At 38.4% G+C, this 18,679-nt stretch overlaps 1 protein-coding gene across 2 annotated transcripts in view; it reads left to right on the forward strand.

Annotated features, from left to right (window-relative positions):
• Positions 1-18,679, forward strand: part of TXNDC16 (thioredoxin domain containing 16) — a 90,793-nt gene that overhangs the window by 31,489 nt on the left and 40,625 nt on the right. For both annotated transcript variants that reach the window (XM_075531487.1, XM_075531488.1), the window contains 3 exons: positions 666-787; positions 5,222-5,312; positions 8,106-8,256. In XM_075531487.1, the coding sequence (XP_075387602.1) occupies positions 666-787; positions 5,222-5,312; positions 8,106-8,256 (364 nt within the window). The remainder of the gene's footprint in view (positions 1-665; positions 788-5,221; positions 5,313-8,105; positions 8,257-18,679) is intronic.

The following is an 18,679-nucleotide window of genomic DNA, read 5'->3' on the forward strand; positions in this document are numbered from 1 at the left end:
CTTTTTTTTTAATTAAGATCAAAAGCCTTTATGTTTGTTTGTTTTTAAGATAATTTTATTGGGGGGGGGGCTCTTACAGCTTATATAACAATCCATAAATCTATTGTATCAAGCATATTTATACATATATTGCCATCATCATATTCTGAACATTTACTTTCTATTTGAATCTGTGGTATCAGCTCTTCTTTTTTCCCTCTCTTCGCCACCCTCTCACCCTCATGAACTCTTGATAATTTATAAATTATCATATCTTATTTTTCCTTTTTTCTTTTCATATATACATCAACTGCCGTCTCCCTTTCCCTCATGGGTTCAGTCTGGAGGCAAAATTCCTACACTTCTATGGAACCTTAGTGACTGTTTTTAAGGTTTTCAAATCATTGGATGAGGCTTACCTACATTATGGATGACAACCTACTTAGCTTTAACTGAGTGCAGAGGTTAATCACATCAATAAACTACCTTTACCTCAACATCTGAACCAGTATTTTACCAAACAACTGGCATGGCCTGTAGGTGCACCTGAGCGGGCTTCAAAGAGTTTATAGAACTATTCCATTATTTTTCCAACCAATTTTTCCATGAACTTTTTGAAGCCTGTAAAAGTAACCATCATGGTACACATCACATTTTTCAACTAATAACTTCTTTCTTTATTTCAGTGCTCTCCTTTTTAATGAAGTAAAATATATTACTACTCTGGAAGACCTCCAGAACATAGAAAATGCTCTGAAAGGAAAAGCAAACATCGCATTTGCATATGTAAAAGCCATTGGAACATCAGGTAGGTATTAACTTTGACTCTAGTTATGTATACTGAGGTGCATAAAGTAGGCCATTTTGACGAAAGTAGTAAATCCTGCAAAAGCTGGAGCCTGTCAAAGACAGAGACCTGTCAGAGAAAGCCAAAATATTTTCTGCTAACAGAATAATAGAAAGTATATTGGAATACACCGTCCAAGGTAGAAAACTTTTGAAACTCAAAACACAGGACTTTCCTGTTGAGTAATAACTCTTACAGCTTTCCCTGTGCTTTAAATGATGCTTTAAGCAGGCTTGAAGGTAAACAAGCGGCCATCTAGCTCAGAAGCAACAAAGCCCACATGGAAGAACACACCAGCCTGAGTGAGCGAGTGATCCAAAAGGGATCAGTTATCAGGCATCAAAGAACAAAAAATCATCATATCATTGGCTGCACACCTCCATGATAGGATCACTGAAGACAAATGGGTGCATAAGCAAATGTGGCGAAGAAAGCTGATGGTGCCCGGCTATCAAAAGAGATAGCGTCTGGGGTCTTAAAGGCTTGAAGATAAACAAGCGGCCATCTAGTTCAGAAGCAAAAAAGCCCACATGGAAGAAGCACAACAGCCAGTGCGATCACGAGGTGCCAAAGGGACCAGGTATAAGGCATCATGCAAAAAAAAAAAAGAATATGTGTGTGTGTGTGTGTGTGTGTGTATATATATATATATATATATATATATATATATATATATATATATATATATATATATATATATATATATACCACATTGAATGAAGGGGGAATTGCAGAGTGGAGACCCAAGGCCCAAGTGTCGGCCACTGGAGATCCCCTCATAGAGGGGTTTAGGAGAGGAGATGGGTCAGTCAGGATGCAAGGTAGTACCGACGAAGAGCACAGCTTTCCCCCAGATCCTGGATGCTTCCTCCCCCCAACTACCATGATCCAAATTCTACCTTGCAGGGCTGGATAGGGCAGAGGTTGTACACTGGTACATATGAGGGCTGGAGGCACAGGGAATCCAGGGTGGATGATACCTTCAGGACCAAGGGTGTGAGGGGCGATGCTGGGAGAGTGTAGGGTGAGTGGGTTGGAAAGGGGGAACTGATTACAGGGATCCACATGTGACCTCCTCCCTGGGAGATGGACGGCAGAGAAGGGGGGGAAGGGAGACTCCAGATAGGGCAAGATATGACAAAATACCGATGTATAAATTACAAAGGGCACATGAGGGAGGGGGGAGCGGGGAGGAAGGGGGAAAAAAAGAGGACCTGATGCAAAGGGCTTAAGTGGAGAGCAAATGTTTTGAGAATGATTGGGGCGGGGAATGTATGGATGTGCTTTATACAATTGATGTATGTATATGTATGGATTGTGATAAGAGTTGTATGAGTCCCTAATAAAATGTAAAAAAAGAAAAGGGGAAAAAAGAAAGAAAGAAAGAAAGAAAATGATTAGGGCAAAGAATGTACAGATGTGCTTTATACAATTGATGTATGTATATGTATGGACTGTGATAAGAGTTGTATGAGCCCCTAATAAAACATTTAAAACAAACAAACAAAAACAAAACAAAACAAAAGTCAACAAATAGACCTTGAAAAAAAATGATGCTTTAAGCAGTTCTGTTCTTTCTCTCTGTAAGCTGACACATAGTTCAGTGGTTGAACTAGAACTTGAGTCAGAATGTCTGGGTTTGGCTCCTGTTTCTACCAGTTGCCGATACTGTGTTGTTGGCAAGTTTCTGAGATGGTGGCCTCAGTTTCCTGATTAGTAAAACCCCAAACCCACTGCTATCAAGTTGATTCCTGGAGGAAAAGCTCTGGAATTCACTTTTGGACAAGCATTTTCCAGGTCATTGAGGTAAAGGAGATTGAGAAGAAGTAACCTGTGCAGGTAGGAGTACCTGAAAGCAACGTGAAGACAGACCTTCTAAGAAGACAGAAGAAACAATTGTGTCAAGTGATACCGAAAAAGTAATGAAGATAAATGTCATTTGGCCACAATGCTTAGCAACATGAAAGTCATTGACCTTGACTGGATCAGTTTCTGCAGAGTGAAGGGTAAATGTCTGATTGGAAGGACATAAAGGAGAACAGATAAAGGGCAGTCGGGAAGTGTGAAATAGAGTCTTGTTGGAGAGAAACAGTGGCTAGAAGATTGTGTGAAGTCGAAGAATTTAAAGAAGCATCATTGTATGCTTATGAGAAAGGTCCAGGAGTAAGGGGGGAAACTCATGAAAGAAAGAGGAGATCTTTTCCCCAGTTGACAGGAATACACCTGACCAAGTAGCAATCATCCATGTTAGAGCAAATCAAAGTACTATAGAAATGTTACCAAGAAAATGGAATTGATAAAATTACTGACATATTTAAAATTGGAGTTTTAGACAGTTATGGAAGACTGTAGGGGTAAAGAAATATAAACAAGTAATAAGGAGGGGAAAATGAGCTGATACCAAGGGCTCAAGTAGAAAGCAAAAGTTTTGAGAATGATGATAGCAACAAATATACAAATGTGCTTTACATAATGGATGGATGTATAGATGGTGATGAGTTGTATGAGCCCCCAATAAAATGATTTAAAAAAGAAAAAAACAAAACAAGTAATAATAAAAACTTCAGAGGAATCAAAGTTGTGCAAATGGTGATTTTGTACTATATGGCATATGTAAATAGCCTAACATTATAAATACTGAGTACTGAGTAAATAATTATATTGGGAGAGTTGAAGGGATGGAAAGTGTTTGTAGGGTTCCTAAGTGTGTTACTCTTAGGAAGTAAGAGTATGCATTAATTATCTAGAGGTGAAAGTGAATGCGAAAAGAGTCAAAGGACTGAATATGGTCGACCCTTGGGATTTGGAAATGCAATAGAGTGTAGAGGAACATCTGTTTTTATTAGTATACATTGTAAAATTGTTTGCATCTTTGGACAAATAAGTATATGGATCAGTTTAATTAAAAACAAAACAATTAGTCAAAACCCCGTACACACATTTACATACATGTTGTTAAGTGTTTTGAATCAGTTTCAACTCAGAACCAACTTATATACGGTAGAACAGAATGTTGCCTGGTTTGCTCCAGCCTCACAATCATTTTTGTTTGAGCCCATTGTTGCAACTACTGTGTCAATTCATGTCCTGTGGGGTCTTCCTCTTTTTCTCTGGCCCCGACCCAGCAGAATGTCCTTCTCTGGGGACTAATCTCTCCTGATAATATGTCCAAAGTATGTGAAAAGTCTTGCCATCATCAGTTCTAAGGAACATTCTGCTATATTTCCAAGGTTTGTTTGTTCTTTGGCAGTCCACAGTATATTCATTATTTTTTGACATCAGACTTCAAAGGCATTCGTTCTTCACTCTTTGTTATTTATTGTCCAACCTTTGCGTGCGCGCAATCGCGTGCGCGCACACACACACACACACGAAACAATTTGAAATACCATGGTTGAGTTGAACACATCTTAATTCTCAAAGTAACATCTTTGTTTTTAAACATTTTAAAGAAGTTTTTGCAGCACTTTTGCCCAATGCAATACATTGATTTATTGCTATTTTTTCTTGGGCATTGAGTATGAATCCAAATAAAATGAAATCCTTGACAACGTCAATATTTTCTCGGTTTGTCCTGATCTTGCTTCACGATTCAGTTGTATTCTCTAATTATAATGCTTCTGTTCGTTTGTCTTTACTGTGGCCACTGTATGTTACGCGCTACTGGAAGCTCCGCCACCAGGATTTCAAATGCAGTAGACTCACCCATGGCGGATAAGTGCCAATGGAGCTTCCAGACTAAGACTAGGAAACAGGATCTGGTGATCTAGTTTCCAAAACAAATCAACTGGATGGTGAAACCTTATTGAGTGCAATGGAACACTGATTCTGTGTTGAAAGCCCTCAGGTTTGAAAGAACTCAAAATTCCCATGCACTATATAAAATATTACCAAGTTATGTGGTGGAGTCACATGTTCTTCCCCACAAGGAGGAGTCCTGGTGCCGCTGTGATTAAAGCATCCAGCTACTAACCAAAGGGATAGGAGGTTCTAATGTACCAGCTTTTCTGCAGGGAGAAAAATGTGGCATTCTGCTTCTGTAAAAGATTTGTGGCCTTGAAAACCCGTGGGGTAGTTCTAGTCTGTCCTCTAGGATTGCTCTGAGTCAGAACTGACTCAAAAGTGGGTGGGTGGGCTCCCTACTACGAGAAAGAAGCAGTCACATATTTCCTACTCTCTTAGTTCTTCTTTTACCTTGGATAGAATAATAGACTGCTCATCGTTTCTGCATGCTTAGTCCCAGTTGGGATCCCTGCAAAGGATTTTTTAATTAAAGGGCTTATTTTTCTCTTTGTAGCAGTTTGAATAGTGTATAATGGGGAGTAGGAAAAATTTTCAGAGTAGAATTTGTTATAATCACACAACCCTCTCCTAACTCTTGTATCTGTTCTGCAGAGCACAGAGCAGTCATGGAAGCTGCTTTTGTGTATGGGATCACCTACCAATTTGTCTTAACGACAGAATTTGCACTTTTGGAAAGTATTGGGTATGTATAAGTAACATATATCACAAATTTAAAAGTTTTTTTTGTTGTTGTTCATCTATTTCACATTATTTATTCCACATTTCCGTAATACTCTCAACATGAAATAACCAGAAAGAAATAATGTAAGGGAGCACTCTCCCCCAAACTGGAATTGCACTGGGAAGAGAGGAGCTTTTGTAATACATAGTTTTCCTGCTAGGCCAGCATCCAGCAAGTAGCTCTGTCTTAGTGCACCCAGTGGCATTGCGTTGGAAGGTTCTCTCTCGTCACAGAGAATTTTTTTGTAAAATCAGTTTCACTTGAATCTTGTTTTTTTGTGATGGCCAGTTTTAGAGAAAGGTGTTAGCCGCCCGACATGTAACCACGAATCCACGAGGGCTCCTTGTTTTCATTTTTTTAAAATTTAAATTTATTTATTTTAACAATTTATTGGGGCTGATATAATTCTTTTCACAGTTCATACATATACATACATCAATTGTATAAAGCACATCTGTACAGTCTTTGCCCTAATCATTTTTTTCTCTTTTCTTCTTTTACATTTTATTAGGGACTCAAACAACTCTTACCACAATCCATACATATACATACATCAATTGTATAAAGCACATCCATACATTCCCTGCCCCAATCATTCTCAAGGCATTTGCTCTCCACTTAAGCCCCTTGCATCAGGTCCTCTTTTTTTTCCCCCCTCCCTCCCCATTCCCCCCTCCCTCCTATGCCCTTGGTAATTTATACATCGTTATTTTGTCATATCTTGCCCTATCCGGAGTCTCCGGGCTCCTTGTTTTCCTGTAAGGATAGGATAAATACACTTTTCCCTTCTTCATTAATTGAACAGATAGTTGTTGAATACCTTCTGTGTGCTAGACACTATTCCAGGCTTTTACAGAAAGACTAGAATATTAGTTGCTATATCATCTTGGTTCCTGTATGTTTGAAATTAATGTCTTTTAGGGAAGGATACATATGCTATAAGGTGACATGCTATAGGAACACCAGTACTTTGTGCTTTTTCTGCATATTTCCTTCTTAAGTAATTTTTGTACAGTCAGAAAGGGTGTTATCTCTGTCTCATACAAATCACAGTTAGTTAAATCAGAGTTGGATTTCAACCCAGGACTGGCCAATCCACTGGGTTATTTCCTAGGAACTTGGAATTGGATTATAGTGTGTGACTGTCTTGCATATGGGAATTGTTTTTCCCCATATACAAATAAAGCAGAGAAGAGGTTTCCACAGAGAGACTTGAGAGCAGAAATGTGTTCATGGCAGGTTGAAGGACCCTCTGCATTTGCAATGTGTTACTGTCAGGTTTAAGGACTTGACGTTTATTCTTTATCTGATTCAGTTATTGGATTTTCCCTTACCTTAGATTCTTGAGATACTACTGTATATTTTTAATAAGTGCCCTCAGTTTTCCCCCCCTAAATTTATTTCATGAGTTTCTTTGCCTGTGACCAAATGATGCCTGATTAAATACCTTTCAGAAATGATTACTTCAGATGTTAAGGTACCCAGTCTCAGCTGGGTCCTTGAGCTCTCAGTGCTGTGGGCAATATGCAGCTATACAGCATGTCTTCAAAAGCCATATGCTTTCATTGTAACTTGGGTGTATTTCCTGTTCTTCCCTGTGAAATCCTGATTTGTTTTAGTTCCATGGGAGAAGTCATTTTCTCTCGTTTTTAAAGTTCTATAATGATCTTTCTGCTTTTTCCTCCTCTCCAACTTGAGATGGAATGTAATATTTCTATGTTACCTTGACCACTTTGTTTAGCTCTCTGTTAATGATCTGTCTGCTAAGTATATCTCCTGTATTTGAGCCCCTCCAGGATTGAATTGTCTTACTCCTTGTGTCCCACATTTAGCACAGGGCCTAACGTACAGTAGACATTAAGTAAATCTTTGTGTGAGCATTTCTTTAATAACTTAATTTATTAGAAATTACTTGATATTGAATTTGAAAATCATTGTGCCTGGGATGCTCATTTTAAGCATGAAGCAAAAATTAAAATAGCATATTAAAATATAATTTTGGTGTATTTTGCCAAAGCCTACTAATGTCATATGGAGGTTTAACAAATGCTATTTTAATTTTGGCAAAACTTATTCCACTACAAGTTTATCTTTGAATTATCATATCGAAGGGAATGCCAGAACTCAAATTACAAGCCATATTTGCCGAGTTTTGTAATATTGCAGATAAAAGCTCACCAACTCCCACAAACTGTCACATGGTTTCTATCTTAAGGCATGTTTTGGCTGACGTTTATTCAAAACAGCTTTGGGTTTAAATTAAACCTAGAAAATTTGTGTTACAGAGCTTTATTTAGCATAGCTCTAGAGAAGCAACTATTTGAAGGTAATCTCATTGTCCATAACTTGACAGCCTTTTATTTAAAAGGGATACACACATACATATGCATAAGGGAGCTTTAAGAAGTTAATGGAAACATTGTATTAATAGATAATGGAAATTTTCCACGAATATTTTGAAACTCCCCCTACTTATATCTGTTTATAACCTAATATAGATACTATTGTAAGAGAGTTTAGAAAATAATTGTTTAAATAATTCATGTACTTAGTTAAAATATTAATATTATTTTAATGTCCTCTGTCATTTTTACCTAAGTTCATGTTATTTTAATATTACATTTCTGCCAAAATAGTGATTCAGCCTTAAAACATGAAGCAAGAATTAAAATGTGTTGATTTACCTTTCTGGATGAGAGAATGATGACATTCTGAACTTGATTAAGTAGATCTGTGCCTAATTTTTATCTGTAGAACTGAAGATATAGAGTATGCACACCTCTACTTCTTCCATTGTAAACCCGTGTTGGACTTCACCCAGGACTGTAGGAGAACCCTAATGGAACCGTCACTGACCACACTGAACATTCATCGATTTATGAAGACGATGGAAGCACCTCTGCTGGTATGTGTCTTATTTTAATATTAAATCACTCAGACATAACCTTTACTAAGTTTTGAGTCATAGATAGGAGTATTTCTACATAGACGAGCTAAGTCTTTTCCCCTGTCCTTGGATTGTCTCTTTCACTAAGGGGGGGTTATAAGTATTTCCTTATTAAAGATAGAATAGAAGATAGTCTGTTTATACAATGATGCATTAATGTCTTGAGGCATTATTGCATTGAACCCCAAATGTAGTGTTGTGCAAATGAAATCTTCTGTGGTAGGTTGTCATGAACTGTGAGCCTCAGTGACTACTATCACATCATGCAGACTGCCTTACGTGAATGCTTTGATCTTATGTGAATGTTTTAAAAGTTGATAAATGATGGAACCATAGAATTTATGGTCTCTCACTTTTCTTAGAATTAGCTGGAAAACATTGTATTAGGGACTCACTGATGATAGTCAGGCTTTTGAAAGGTTGGGCAGTTTGAAAGTTTGGGCAGCACAGGTATAAAACCTGTCCACTCAGTATTAAAACCAAAAAAAATAATAAGTAAAAACGGCACACGCATATTATTATCCAAACAATGCTGAAAAATGTAAAGAAAAAAACAAATCCCTAGTGTCATCACTCAAATGACACCCCAGTTTGTCACCCCAGCCATCTGTGACAGATGCAGCTACATCAGCTAGGGAGGATGGATGGTCGAATGAATGAAGTAGGGCATACATCAGGCTACCTGTGTTACTTTGTAGTAAGAAGTATTATATTTAATTTTATTGAATTTAATAGGAAAACTGATATGACAATAGAGGGATTGTTGAATGTTAATAAATGTGGATTCATCATTATGGAGCTCTTCAGGAAATAACCGTTTTCACTATTGAAAATAACTATGCAAGCATTTAGGAAATTAAAATTTTTTTAAGTTTTAAAAAAATGATATACTTCAATGTTAGTATTCTTACTGTGAAAAATTTAAAAATTACCTTTCATTTATATCTGTGTGGGCTCCTCTTACCCATCTGTTTTTTTTAAGTTATTGGTATTATTTAAGAAGCTCTCATAGTACAATGGTTAAGTACTCAGCTGCTAACTAAAAGGTTGGCAGTTCAAACCTCCTGGTAGCTTCATGGAAGAAAGACTTGGAAATCTGCCCCAGTAAAGATTATTGTCTAGGAAATCCTTTTCAGCTATTGGGGTATTAAGATTTCTCAGAATTAGGTTTACTCATAAGTACCACATTTGGCATTGGAAGTAAGATTAAGAGTAGTATCAGTCTTTTTAAAGTCTTCTTTCTCTTCTCTGTCTACCACATTTTGGCTTCAGTTTGTTCATTTCCTATAGTTGCTGCTCAGGAATTTTATTTTGCCATTAAAAGAATATGTGATTTTTTGTTTTATCTGTAGATGATGAGGAGCGAGAGTCTGATACTAGTCCATTTTAGTATATTTATTATGCATTATGTATTTTTAATTTTGAAACTAAAAACGAATTTTGAAAACTTCACAATGAATTGGAATTCAAGTATGTGTGAGGTCACTTGAGGGCATAGGTTACAAAAATCGAGGACACTTGAAAAAAATGTTATTTGAAGATTTACAGAATGCAACAGTTTTCCATGAAAATATTCATATTGTTTCATGTCATTGATTGCAGTCTCCACAATGTTACGTATACCACTTCATCCCTGTGTTTCTGGTTTCCATTTTGCCTTTTCTTTCCTAGCTACTTTTTGATTTAAAAAAAAATCCTTTTATTAGGGGCTCATTCAACTCTTATCACAATCTATACATACATACATCCATTGTGGCAAGCACATTTGTACATCTGTTGCCATCATCATTCTCAAAACACCTGCATTCTGCTTGAGCCCTTGGTGTCAGCTCCTCAATTTTTACACTCCCTCCCGCTACCCCCTCCCCCCTGAGCCCTTGATAATTTATAAATTATTATTATTTTGTCATATTACTTTTTGGTTTTTGAACTTTGTTTTGGGGCAAATGCTCTCCTTTTGATTTAAAATAATTTATTATTGAAAGTATGCACGTGTCTCTGTAGTGTTATAGTGTTATTTTCCACCTTGGAGGCTTTTCTATTATTTGACTGAAAATTGAGGGGAGAAAAGGGGAGGGAGGGTGAATTCAGTTCTAGACCAGAACTTGGAGTCATAGTCTCTATAAGTCTCCTATTAGACCAGTAATTTTAGTCTTTTTGATGATTTTGGTCCCCCGCCCCCATATTTTTCACCTATTTAGGACCTCTTATTTAGGTACATTTTTCTTTATTATTATTATTTTTATATTCTATGTGAATGATAGCCCCGGAATTATATTTGCAATACCTGCATTATATATTTTATAAACTGTAATGTGAATGATTCTCTCTGGAATTGTGTAATTCAGGAAACCCTGCTCTAAGCCACTGTTTCCCCCAAAGTAATATTAATTTAGTAGGGAAATGCCCTTCTGAAGTGGGATTTGTTTTAACACTCTCACAGTGGTGCATAAACACATCATTACCTCAGTATTTTACTTTTACCAGACAAATAAACAAATGGAATGTAGGTTCCAGAAGGCTGAGTGACACTGGGGTAGGTAGGAATGGCCAGTAGCATGCTATTGGATGCAAGAATGATCGCTTGGTCGAGAGACAGAGAGACACAGATGGTTGGACTTGCATAGATCTGAACAGAACAAATGAGTGTGAATTACATGAAAGAGGATGGCTCGGAAAGGTTGAGACCCTTATTGAGGTAAGGAAATGTGATCCTTGTGAAAATGGGCGATGTTAAAGGGTTCTGAGCTGGTTTGGTCATGTTTGCACTGTTGTACTTTAAACATTTGGCCAGAGTAGTATTTGAAGCTTTGTGTTTTGAACAGAATAGACTGGAACTTACAAACAATATAAGGCTCAGGCCTTTTTATCAACTCCTTGTGGTCAGTCGCTGCCAGCAGGTATTGATATTTTGGTGGCCTAGGTACACATGGGCACTTTGGGCTGTTGGCTCCAGCGGCAGCAGCCAACCCTTGCCGTTTATTTCCTGCCACCCCACGTTGGGCTTCTGCCAGCCTGTGCTGGCTATTTCACTGTACCATATTGAAGGCACCACAGGAGATGAGTTGGCATGTTGAGAGCACCTACCAGAATGGTATGGGACAGTTCAACCCTGGGTTACAACATATAATAAACCCTGAAGAAACCTACTAAAAAGCTGTTAATATTTTGATATTAGCAGGAAAAGCCTAAAGTTATAGAGAGGCCAAGATTGGTAATATTGCCACTAGGTTATGTTGACTGAGGGGCATGTTATCATAAGAGATTTTAAGTATGTACAAGAAATTCACTGATAACCTTGGTAAAAGTTTCATTAAAACAAAAAAAAATGCCAAACAGAACATAGGAATACATTTAAAAAATTTTTAAATCTCAAGCTGAGTTGAAGATCAACAAGAAGAGTCAAGGAGGGTGAAATGCACTGAAATATCAACAAGAAGAAATTGTGTAGAAATCATTACTTCTTGCCAGAGTGAACTCCAGAAATCTATTTTAGATGGTTTCTAAGAAGCTTTCCTTGAAGAGAAAAGGTCCATCTGATCTTTGGTTAACAAATAGTGTAGTTTTGCAAATCACAAATATTATCATTTACCGTTTATAGAATTGCTTAATTCCAAATTGCTTAGGAAACCTGTGATACTGTTTCCCAGAGCTCCAGAGAATTTAATGAGAAATGGTGGAAAAATAAAGACTGTAGTCTTCATTTCAATGTTTGATCCACCACACCTTCACCAATGATCAAGTGAAGCAACATGGTTGGGGAACATGATGACGCTTTCTAGATGTTCTCCGAAGCTGCTCCCTGCACCTTAAGCTAGAGTGTGTATGACCACTAGTCTTTTGATTGACATGTTTAATAACCAGTAACATTTGCCAGAATTCAGAAAGGATAAATAATTCAACAAATGCTTCTGATGATCTGAGTTTACGGAGATCGGTTTCTGTTGCAATGGATGAACATGATGAAAAAGCAGAAAGTGCAAACCACTTTTCACGTGCTGCTGGCAGTAGCACGTCCTTGCTTAGCTTTGCAGAGGAATATGTCATCACGCTTCTCAGCCTTGAGAAGGATGGCCTGCATGATAGAGAATACAATGATACCAAAGTGAAGGGTTGTATCCTGTTGGCAGATGCAAAGTTGCTGGAAGAAAATGCAAAAGAAGCAGTAGCAGTGCCCACGCCAAACCCTGTATTAAGAAGCAGTCACACTGCAAGTGAATGTGAAAAAAGTAATGTTGTCATCTCCCCACCAGGGAATAGTATGCTTATGCTAAGCTTATTTATAAACATTAATAAAAATAGAAAATGGGATTCGGACTTATTCTAAACTGTATTGTGTGTCCATTGCAATTATATGCATCATTCTTTTTTCACTTCTAAACCTATGAAAAATCAGATGCATATTTAAAAAAATCATTTTATTGGGGCTCATACAACTCTTATCACAATCCATACATACATCAATTGTGTAAAGCACATTTGTACATTCATTGCCCTTATCATTCTCAAAACACTTGCTCTCCACTTAAGCCCCTGACATCAGCTCCTCATTTTTCCCCTGCCTCCACGCTCCCCCCTCCCTTATAAACCCTTGATAATTTATAAATTATTATTTTGTCATATCTTGACCTGTCTGACGTGTCCCTTCACCCACTTTTCTGTTGTCTGTCCCCCAGGGAGGAGGTTATATGTAGATCCTTATAATCGGTTTCCCCTTTACACCCTTCCCTCCCTCCACCCTTCGGGTATCGCTACTCTTACCACTGATCCTGAAGGGATCATCCACCCTGGATTCCCTGTGTTTCCAGCTCCTAACTGTACCAGTGTACATCCTCTGGTCTAGCCAGACTTGTAAGGCAGAATTGGGATCATGATAGTGGGTGGGAGGAAGCATTCAGGAACTAGAGGAAAGTTGTATGTTTCATCTTTGCTACACTGCACCTTGACTGGCTCATCTCCTCCCCGAGACCCTTCTGTAAGGGATGCAGATTTTTTGGGTGGCTGCGTGCATGTTTATTTTTGTGTGTAAGTAGAAGGGTTACTTGAACACTTGATTATCATGAATATAACTCAAGTTGATAATTATGATGGAAGGCATATCATTTTAATCTTTTCAAAATAAAACAGGCATTCTGAAAATAGTGAAATCAATACCCATGGAATCAGAAATCAAGAAATCCAATGAAGTGGTGTATTAGGCACATTTTGCTGCAAAAGCCCTCTTTAAAGTGTGAAAGAGCAAAAATGTTACTTTGAAGACCAAGGTGATCCAAGCCATGTTATTTTCAGTCATCTCATATACAATGGAATAAGGAAGATCAAAGAACTGATGCCTCTGGCTTTTGGTGTTGGTGAAGATTATTGAGGAAGAGTGAATACATCTGTCTTGGGACTAGTACAGTGGGAATGCTCTTTGCAGTGAGGCTGGCGAGGCTTTGTTCCATATATTTTGGACATGTTTTCGAGAGAGACCCATCCTTGGAGAAGTACATAATGCTTGGTAGTAGAGGGTCATAGGAAAAAAAGAGGCTCGGTTGGGTTTGTAGACCATGAAGAGATGGGAAACTGGCTCAATTATTATCCTAATCACTAGTAAAAGAGGACAATTTGAACTACTGATACTCTATGATGGACTGTTTATATAGGGTAAATAGAGGAAAGCTTTACCAGAATTTCAAGTAGAATCCTGAAATACAAATACTTGATAAGATATTAAAAATAAATTATATGTATATTATAATTATTCTCATAACAATATTTTTTGTGCATCTGATAATAGCGTTCAAGACTCTGAATAGAAACATTTTTATATAGGTATTTAGAAAGATGCAGTTATGGTGTACTAGCTTCTGTTTCTTGAGAACTTGTGTGGTAATGTATAATACTGTAAGGCAAGGTATTGACTCCTGACATTTATTATCTTATGTCCTTTAAAATAATTTTAAAGGTACTTAAGTTATCTAATAGTAATACAGGAGCTTTAGAAAATTATAACTAAGCCTATCTAATGCAAGAATGTGTTTTATTTTTGTGTCTTCTATTTCTGTTTATGCACTTTTAGGAAGTTGTCGTTTTTATGATATGAGTCTGATTTTGCTATCTATCTTCCATGTCTTTGCTAGATCTTTTTTAGAATTTTATCTGTGAATGTTTTTTCTTCTTCATACTTTCTGAAATATTTCCCAAAGAAGACCATCTCCCATCCATACGCGCTTTTTTTCATGTGGCCTTGAGAGTCCTCTATATCGTGTTGACACCAGTTATCAACTCCGGTAGAACCTGGGTAGGCCTTTGTGGCTGAAGGAATGCTCTGTGGCTTCTGAGACCGGGTCTTAAAGTACCCTGCATTTCTGTATCACCCCCTTTGGCCATGTCCTCTTGGAGTATATTACCATGCTGTGACGAAGCCTAAGTATCCTGTACCAAAACCCGGTGGAAAAGAAATGAGCAGGGTTATTCACTCAGCTTGCCAGCCACGTAAGCGAGCCATCTGGGAAGTGGATCATTCAGTGGCTCTGTATGGAGCAGAGATGAGCTATCCTTGCCCAGCTCTGCCCACATTGCAGATTAATGAGCAAAAGAAACAATCAGTGCTGCTGTAAGGGTCAAGTTACAGAGTGGCGTGTTACATAGTAATAGAAAATCAGAATCGATTTTGATACCTGAAAGAATGTATCAGTAAGTTTGGAACCAGGCCGTGGGAGAATCTTCGAGAGTCTTGAGGCACTGGCTGAGGCTTGAAAGACAGTAAGGGACAGGTTATTGGAAGCTTGAGAAAGGGAAATTGCTTTTATGTAGTAGCTGTTAAAAATGGGAAATATATCTAATAAACTTGGTTCTCCATGTAAGAAAATTTCCAGGCATCATAATAAAAGTGTCACTTAATTTCCTCTTACTGTAAAATGTGGAAGGAGGAGGAATAAAGAACAGTTGGCTAAATTGAGAGGAGCCAGGACATACTGGGGTTTCCAGACATTAAGTGGTTCTCTAAGTAAGATATTATTTCAGGGCAAAGTTCAATCCCGAGTGAGACTATAAGATTCTTTAAGACCTTAAATGTCAGGGGTTCTATCATAGAAATTTTTAGACAGATAAAGGTCAATTTAAAAAATTTTTTAAAGGCATGCCCTGTTGATCCTCTCTATTAAAAAATAGGACTTCAAAGAATCTTAAGTGTTTGCCCCACAAGACACTAACAAGTACATATGTGATTTTGACTTTTATTTAATGAAATGGATTACAACTTCATAATTAAGAAACCCATAAGGTTTTAAAAGAATCATATTGGCTTTAATGGAAGGGGCAAACACTTAAGAAAATGGAAGAGGTTGAAAAATACACCCTGCTATAAACACAGTATAATTTTTTTTTATAAAGCATGGAAGCAGCGGCCATATAGCCCAGAAGCAACCAAGCCCACACGGAAGCAGCACACCAACATAGATGATCGTGAAGGGCAGAGGAGACCAGGTTTCCAACAACAAAGGTTGGGTGGTGGTGAGAATCACATCACCGTGAAAGAGGGGGAGTGCATGATGGGGACCCAATGCCCATCTGTAGACAGCTGGACATACCTTGCAGAGGGGTAGTGGGGAGGAGATGGGCCACTCAGGGTTCAGTGTAGCAACAATGAAACTAAAAACCTTCCTCTAGTTCCTGAACGCTTCTTCCCCTCCCAATCATCATGACCCCAATTCTACCTTGGGGATCTGGAGGCACAGGGAATCTAGGACAGACGAACCCCTCAACACCAGCGGTGGGAGTGGCGACACCAGGAGGGAAGGGGGTGTAGAAAGGGAGAACCAATCTCGGAGATCTATGTGTAACCTCCTCTCTGGGAGATGGGCAATGGGGAGGCGGGTGAGGGGAGACGCCGGGGAGTGTAAGATAAGATGTAATAATTATTTATAAACTATCAAGGGACCAGGGGTGGGATCGGGGAGGGAGGGGGACAGGGGAAAAAAAGGGAAACCGAGCTGATTCCAGGAACCCAAGTGGAAGGTGAATTATGAGAATGACGAGTGCAACGAATGTATAAGGGTGCTTTGCTCAATTGATGTATGTACAGACTGTGATAAGAGCCTTAGCCCCAATAAAAAGATTTTTAAAAATTGGTATGAAAAACAAAACAAAACATGGAAGCATGAGGTAGAGAGAGACCAAGCACAAAGGGAACAACTCACAGGAAGTAGGACTGAGCACAAATCAAGGAACTGGCAGCAAGTGGCGGATATAGAAATTGTTGTGGACCGGTAAGTGTGGGTGCCTGTCTTTCCACTCTTGAACAAGAGCGTATATTTTGCTCATTCGATGACTCTTGTCATTGTTTGTTCAGTATGTGCTGGGGACAAATAACTGTGTCTTTAGTTCACAGGTCTTCAGGTTGAGAGGATAGTTCTCAAGGAGCTCTGCACAGGGTCTGTACTAGAGGAGGCAGTGTGCAACTTGACCTGGATGTGTTGTAGATGATAGGATCTTAGATTCTGCCCTGATATCAAAGTCTGAGAGGGTGAGACTTTGGGAGACTTGAAGAGAGGAATATGAGGGGGTACCCAGAAAAAAACTATAATTGCTCTGGGCAGAGCAGAGCTTTCGTAGTACACGTTTTGCCCACTAGGCGAGCATCTAACAACTTGCTCTGAGTTAGTGCACCTAGTGGTATCACCTGGAAAGGTTCTTTCTGGTCACGCTAAATTTTTTTTATAAAAGCAGTTTCACTCACACTTTGTTTTTTTTTTTTTTTGTGATGGCTGATTTAAGAGAACAACATGTGGCTGTGAAATTTTGTTTCCTGCTGGAGAAAAAGGCTGCAGAAACTGTTATGATGTTGAATACAGCTTACAAGGACAGTGCTTTTGGAAAAACTCAAGTGCATGAGTGGTTTTCTTGTTTCACGAAGGTGAAATGTTGATTGATGACAAACCTTGTTCTGGACCTCTGTCAACTCTCTGAATAGACAAAAATGCCAACTCATAGTGCCTTTGGACTCCATTCTACCACGGCAGACTGTTAATCAAGCTTTCTATTTAGAGATTCTGAAAAGATTGCATAACAGTGCGTGACAAGAAAAGGCCTGGTTCGTGGTAGATGGGGACTGGTTTTGCCACCACGACAATGCAACTGCTCATGCAGCCATCTCAGTGTGCCAGTGTTTGGCCAAAGACAGCATGTCTCTCTTGCCCCACGCACCTGACTTATCTGACCTGGCTCTGTGTGTTTCTGTGAATGAAGAGGGGCATGGAAGGATAGTGATTTGAAGAAAAAAAATAAGGGAGGTGCTGTCAGCCATCCAAACAGATGAGTTAGAAAGATGTTTCCAAGAATGGAATCTCAGATTTGACAAATATATTAAGTGTAATGGAGTGTACTTTAAAGGTGGTAAAGTTGTTTTGTAGAGAAATTTAAATATCTAGCTTTGGGGAAAAATCCATCTTTTGGGTATTCTCTTGTAAGTATGTTTTGGATGAGTATTGTTAGAGCCATAGGAGAGACTACTGATTTCGGGATTCATGACTCTCCCACATGCAAAATACACTTATCTTTCTGTGACTCCAAAGCCTCAGTGCATCAGTTCTGATTGTATTTTCTGATGGCAACAAGTATTTCACATTCTATGTGTTCTTATAATGTGACTGTATCAATGCTTGTATATAGTCATGGGTTTATGTCCTCTCTCATTGGGCCTGATTTGATTAACCTTTGTGATTGCCTTGACCATAAACGTTGAGTGATGTAAGATGACTTCTGAGATGAGACAAGGCCACAAACATGCCATGTGCCTGTACCTTGCTCCCTCAGCGGCTAACTCTTGAAACCCAGCTGCCTTGCTGTGAGACAAAGCATCCAGAGGAGAGGTCCAATTGAAGAGGAATCGAAGCTTCTCCTAACTGAGCTTCCGGGAACAATTTGCTTAGAACACACCTTCCACGTGATCTCACCGGTGTCTGTGGCATTAGCTACATTGCTTCTCAAAGCTGAAATCTAGGTCACATATTTCTCATGGGATCCTGTCCCATATAGTTAACTACTCGTTAGATGTATCTGGAGGCTTCAAAAATTTTGTGGGATTACAGAATTAAAAGATTAAAAAATGTTCCCACACACTGTTTGAAGCCCCCTTGTAGTTCTTAGGCTTAAACATATCCAAATTTGAGGTCTTATCCTTTTCCATCACCTGTGTCTTATCCATTATTTCAGTTAATTCATACATGTATGTGAAAAACAAAGTCATTCTTATATTCACACATCTTCCTGCGTCAAAATTTGCATTTTAAAAATGCATACATGATCACGCTATAATAATTCTTTTTTTTGCTATAATAATTCTTACAATTCATAAGTGGCTTTGGTTTACTGTGGGCTCAAAACCACTTTGTAACAT

The sequence above is a fragment of the Tenrec ecaudatus genome, chromosome 14 (assembly GCF_050624435.1).
Source record: "Tenrec ecaudatus isolate mTenEca1 chromosome 14, mTenEca1.hap1, whole genome shotgun sequence".
Classification (NCBI taxonomy): Eukaryota; Metazoa; Chordata; class Mammalia; order Afrosoricida; family Tenrecidae; genus Tenrec; species Tenrec ecaudatus.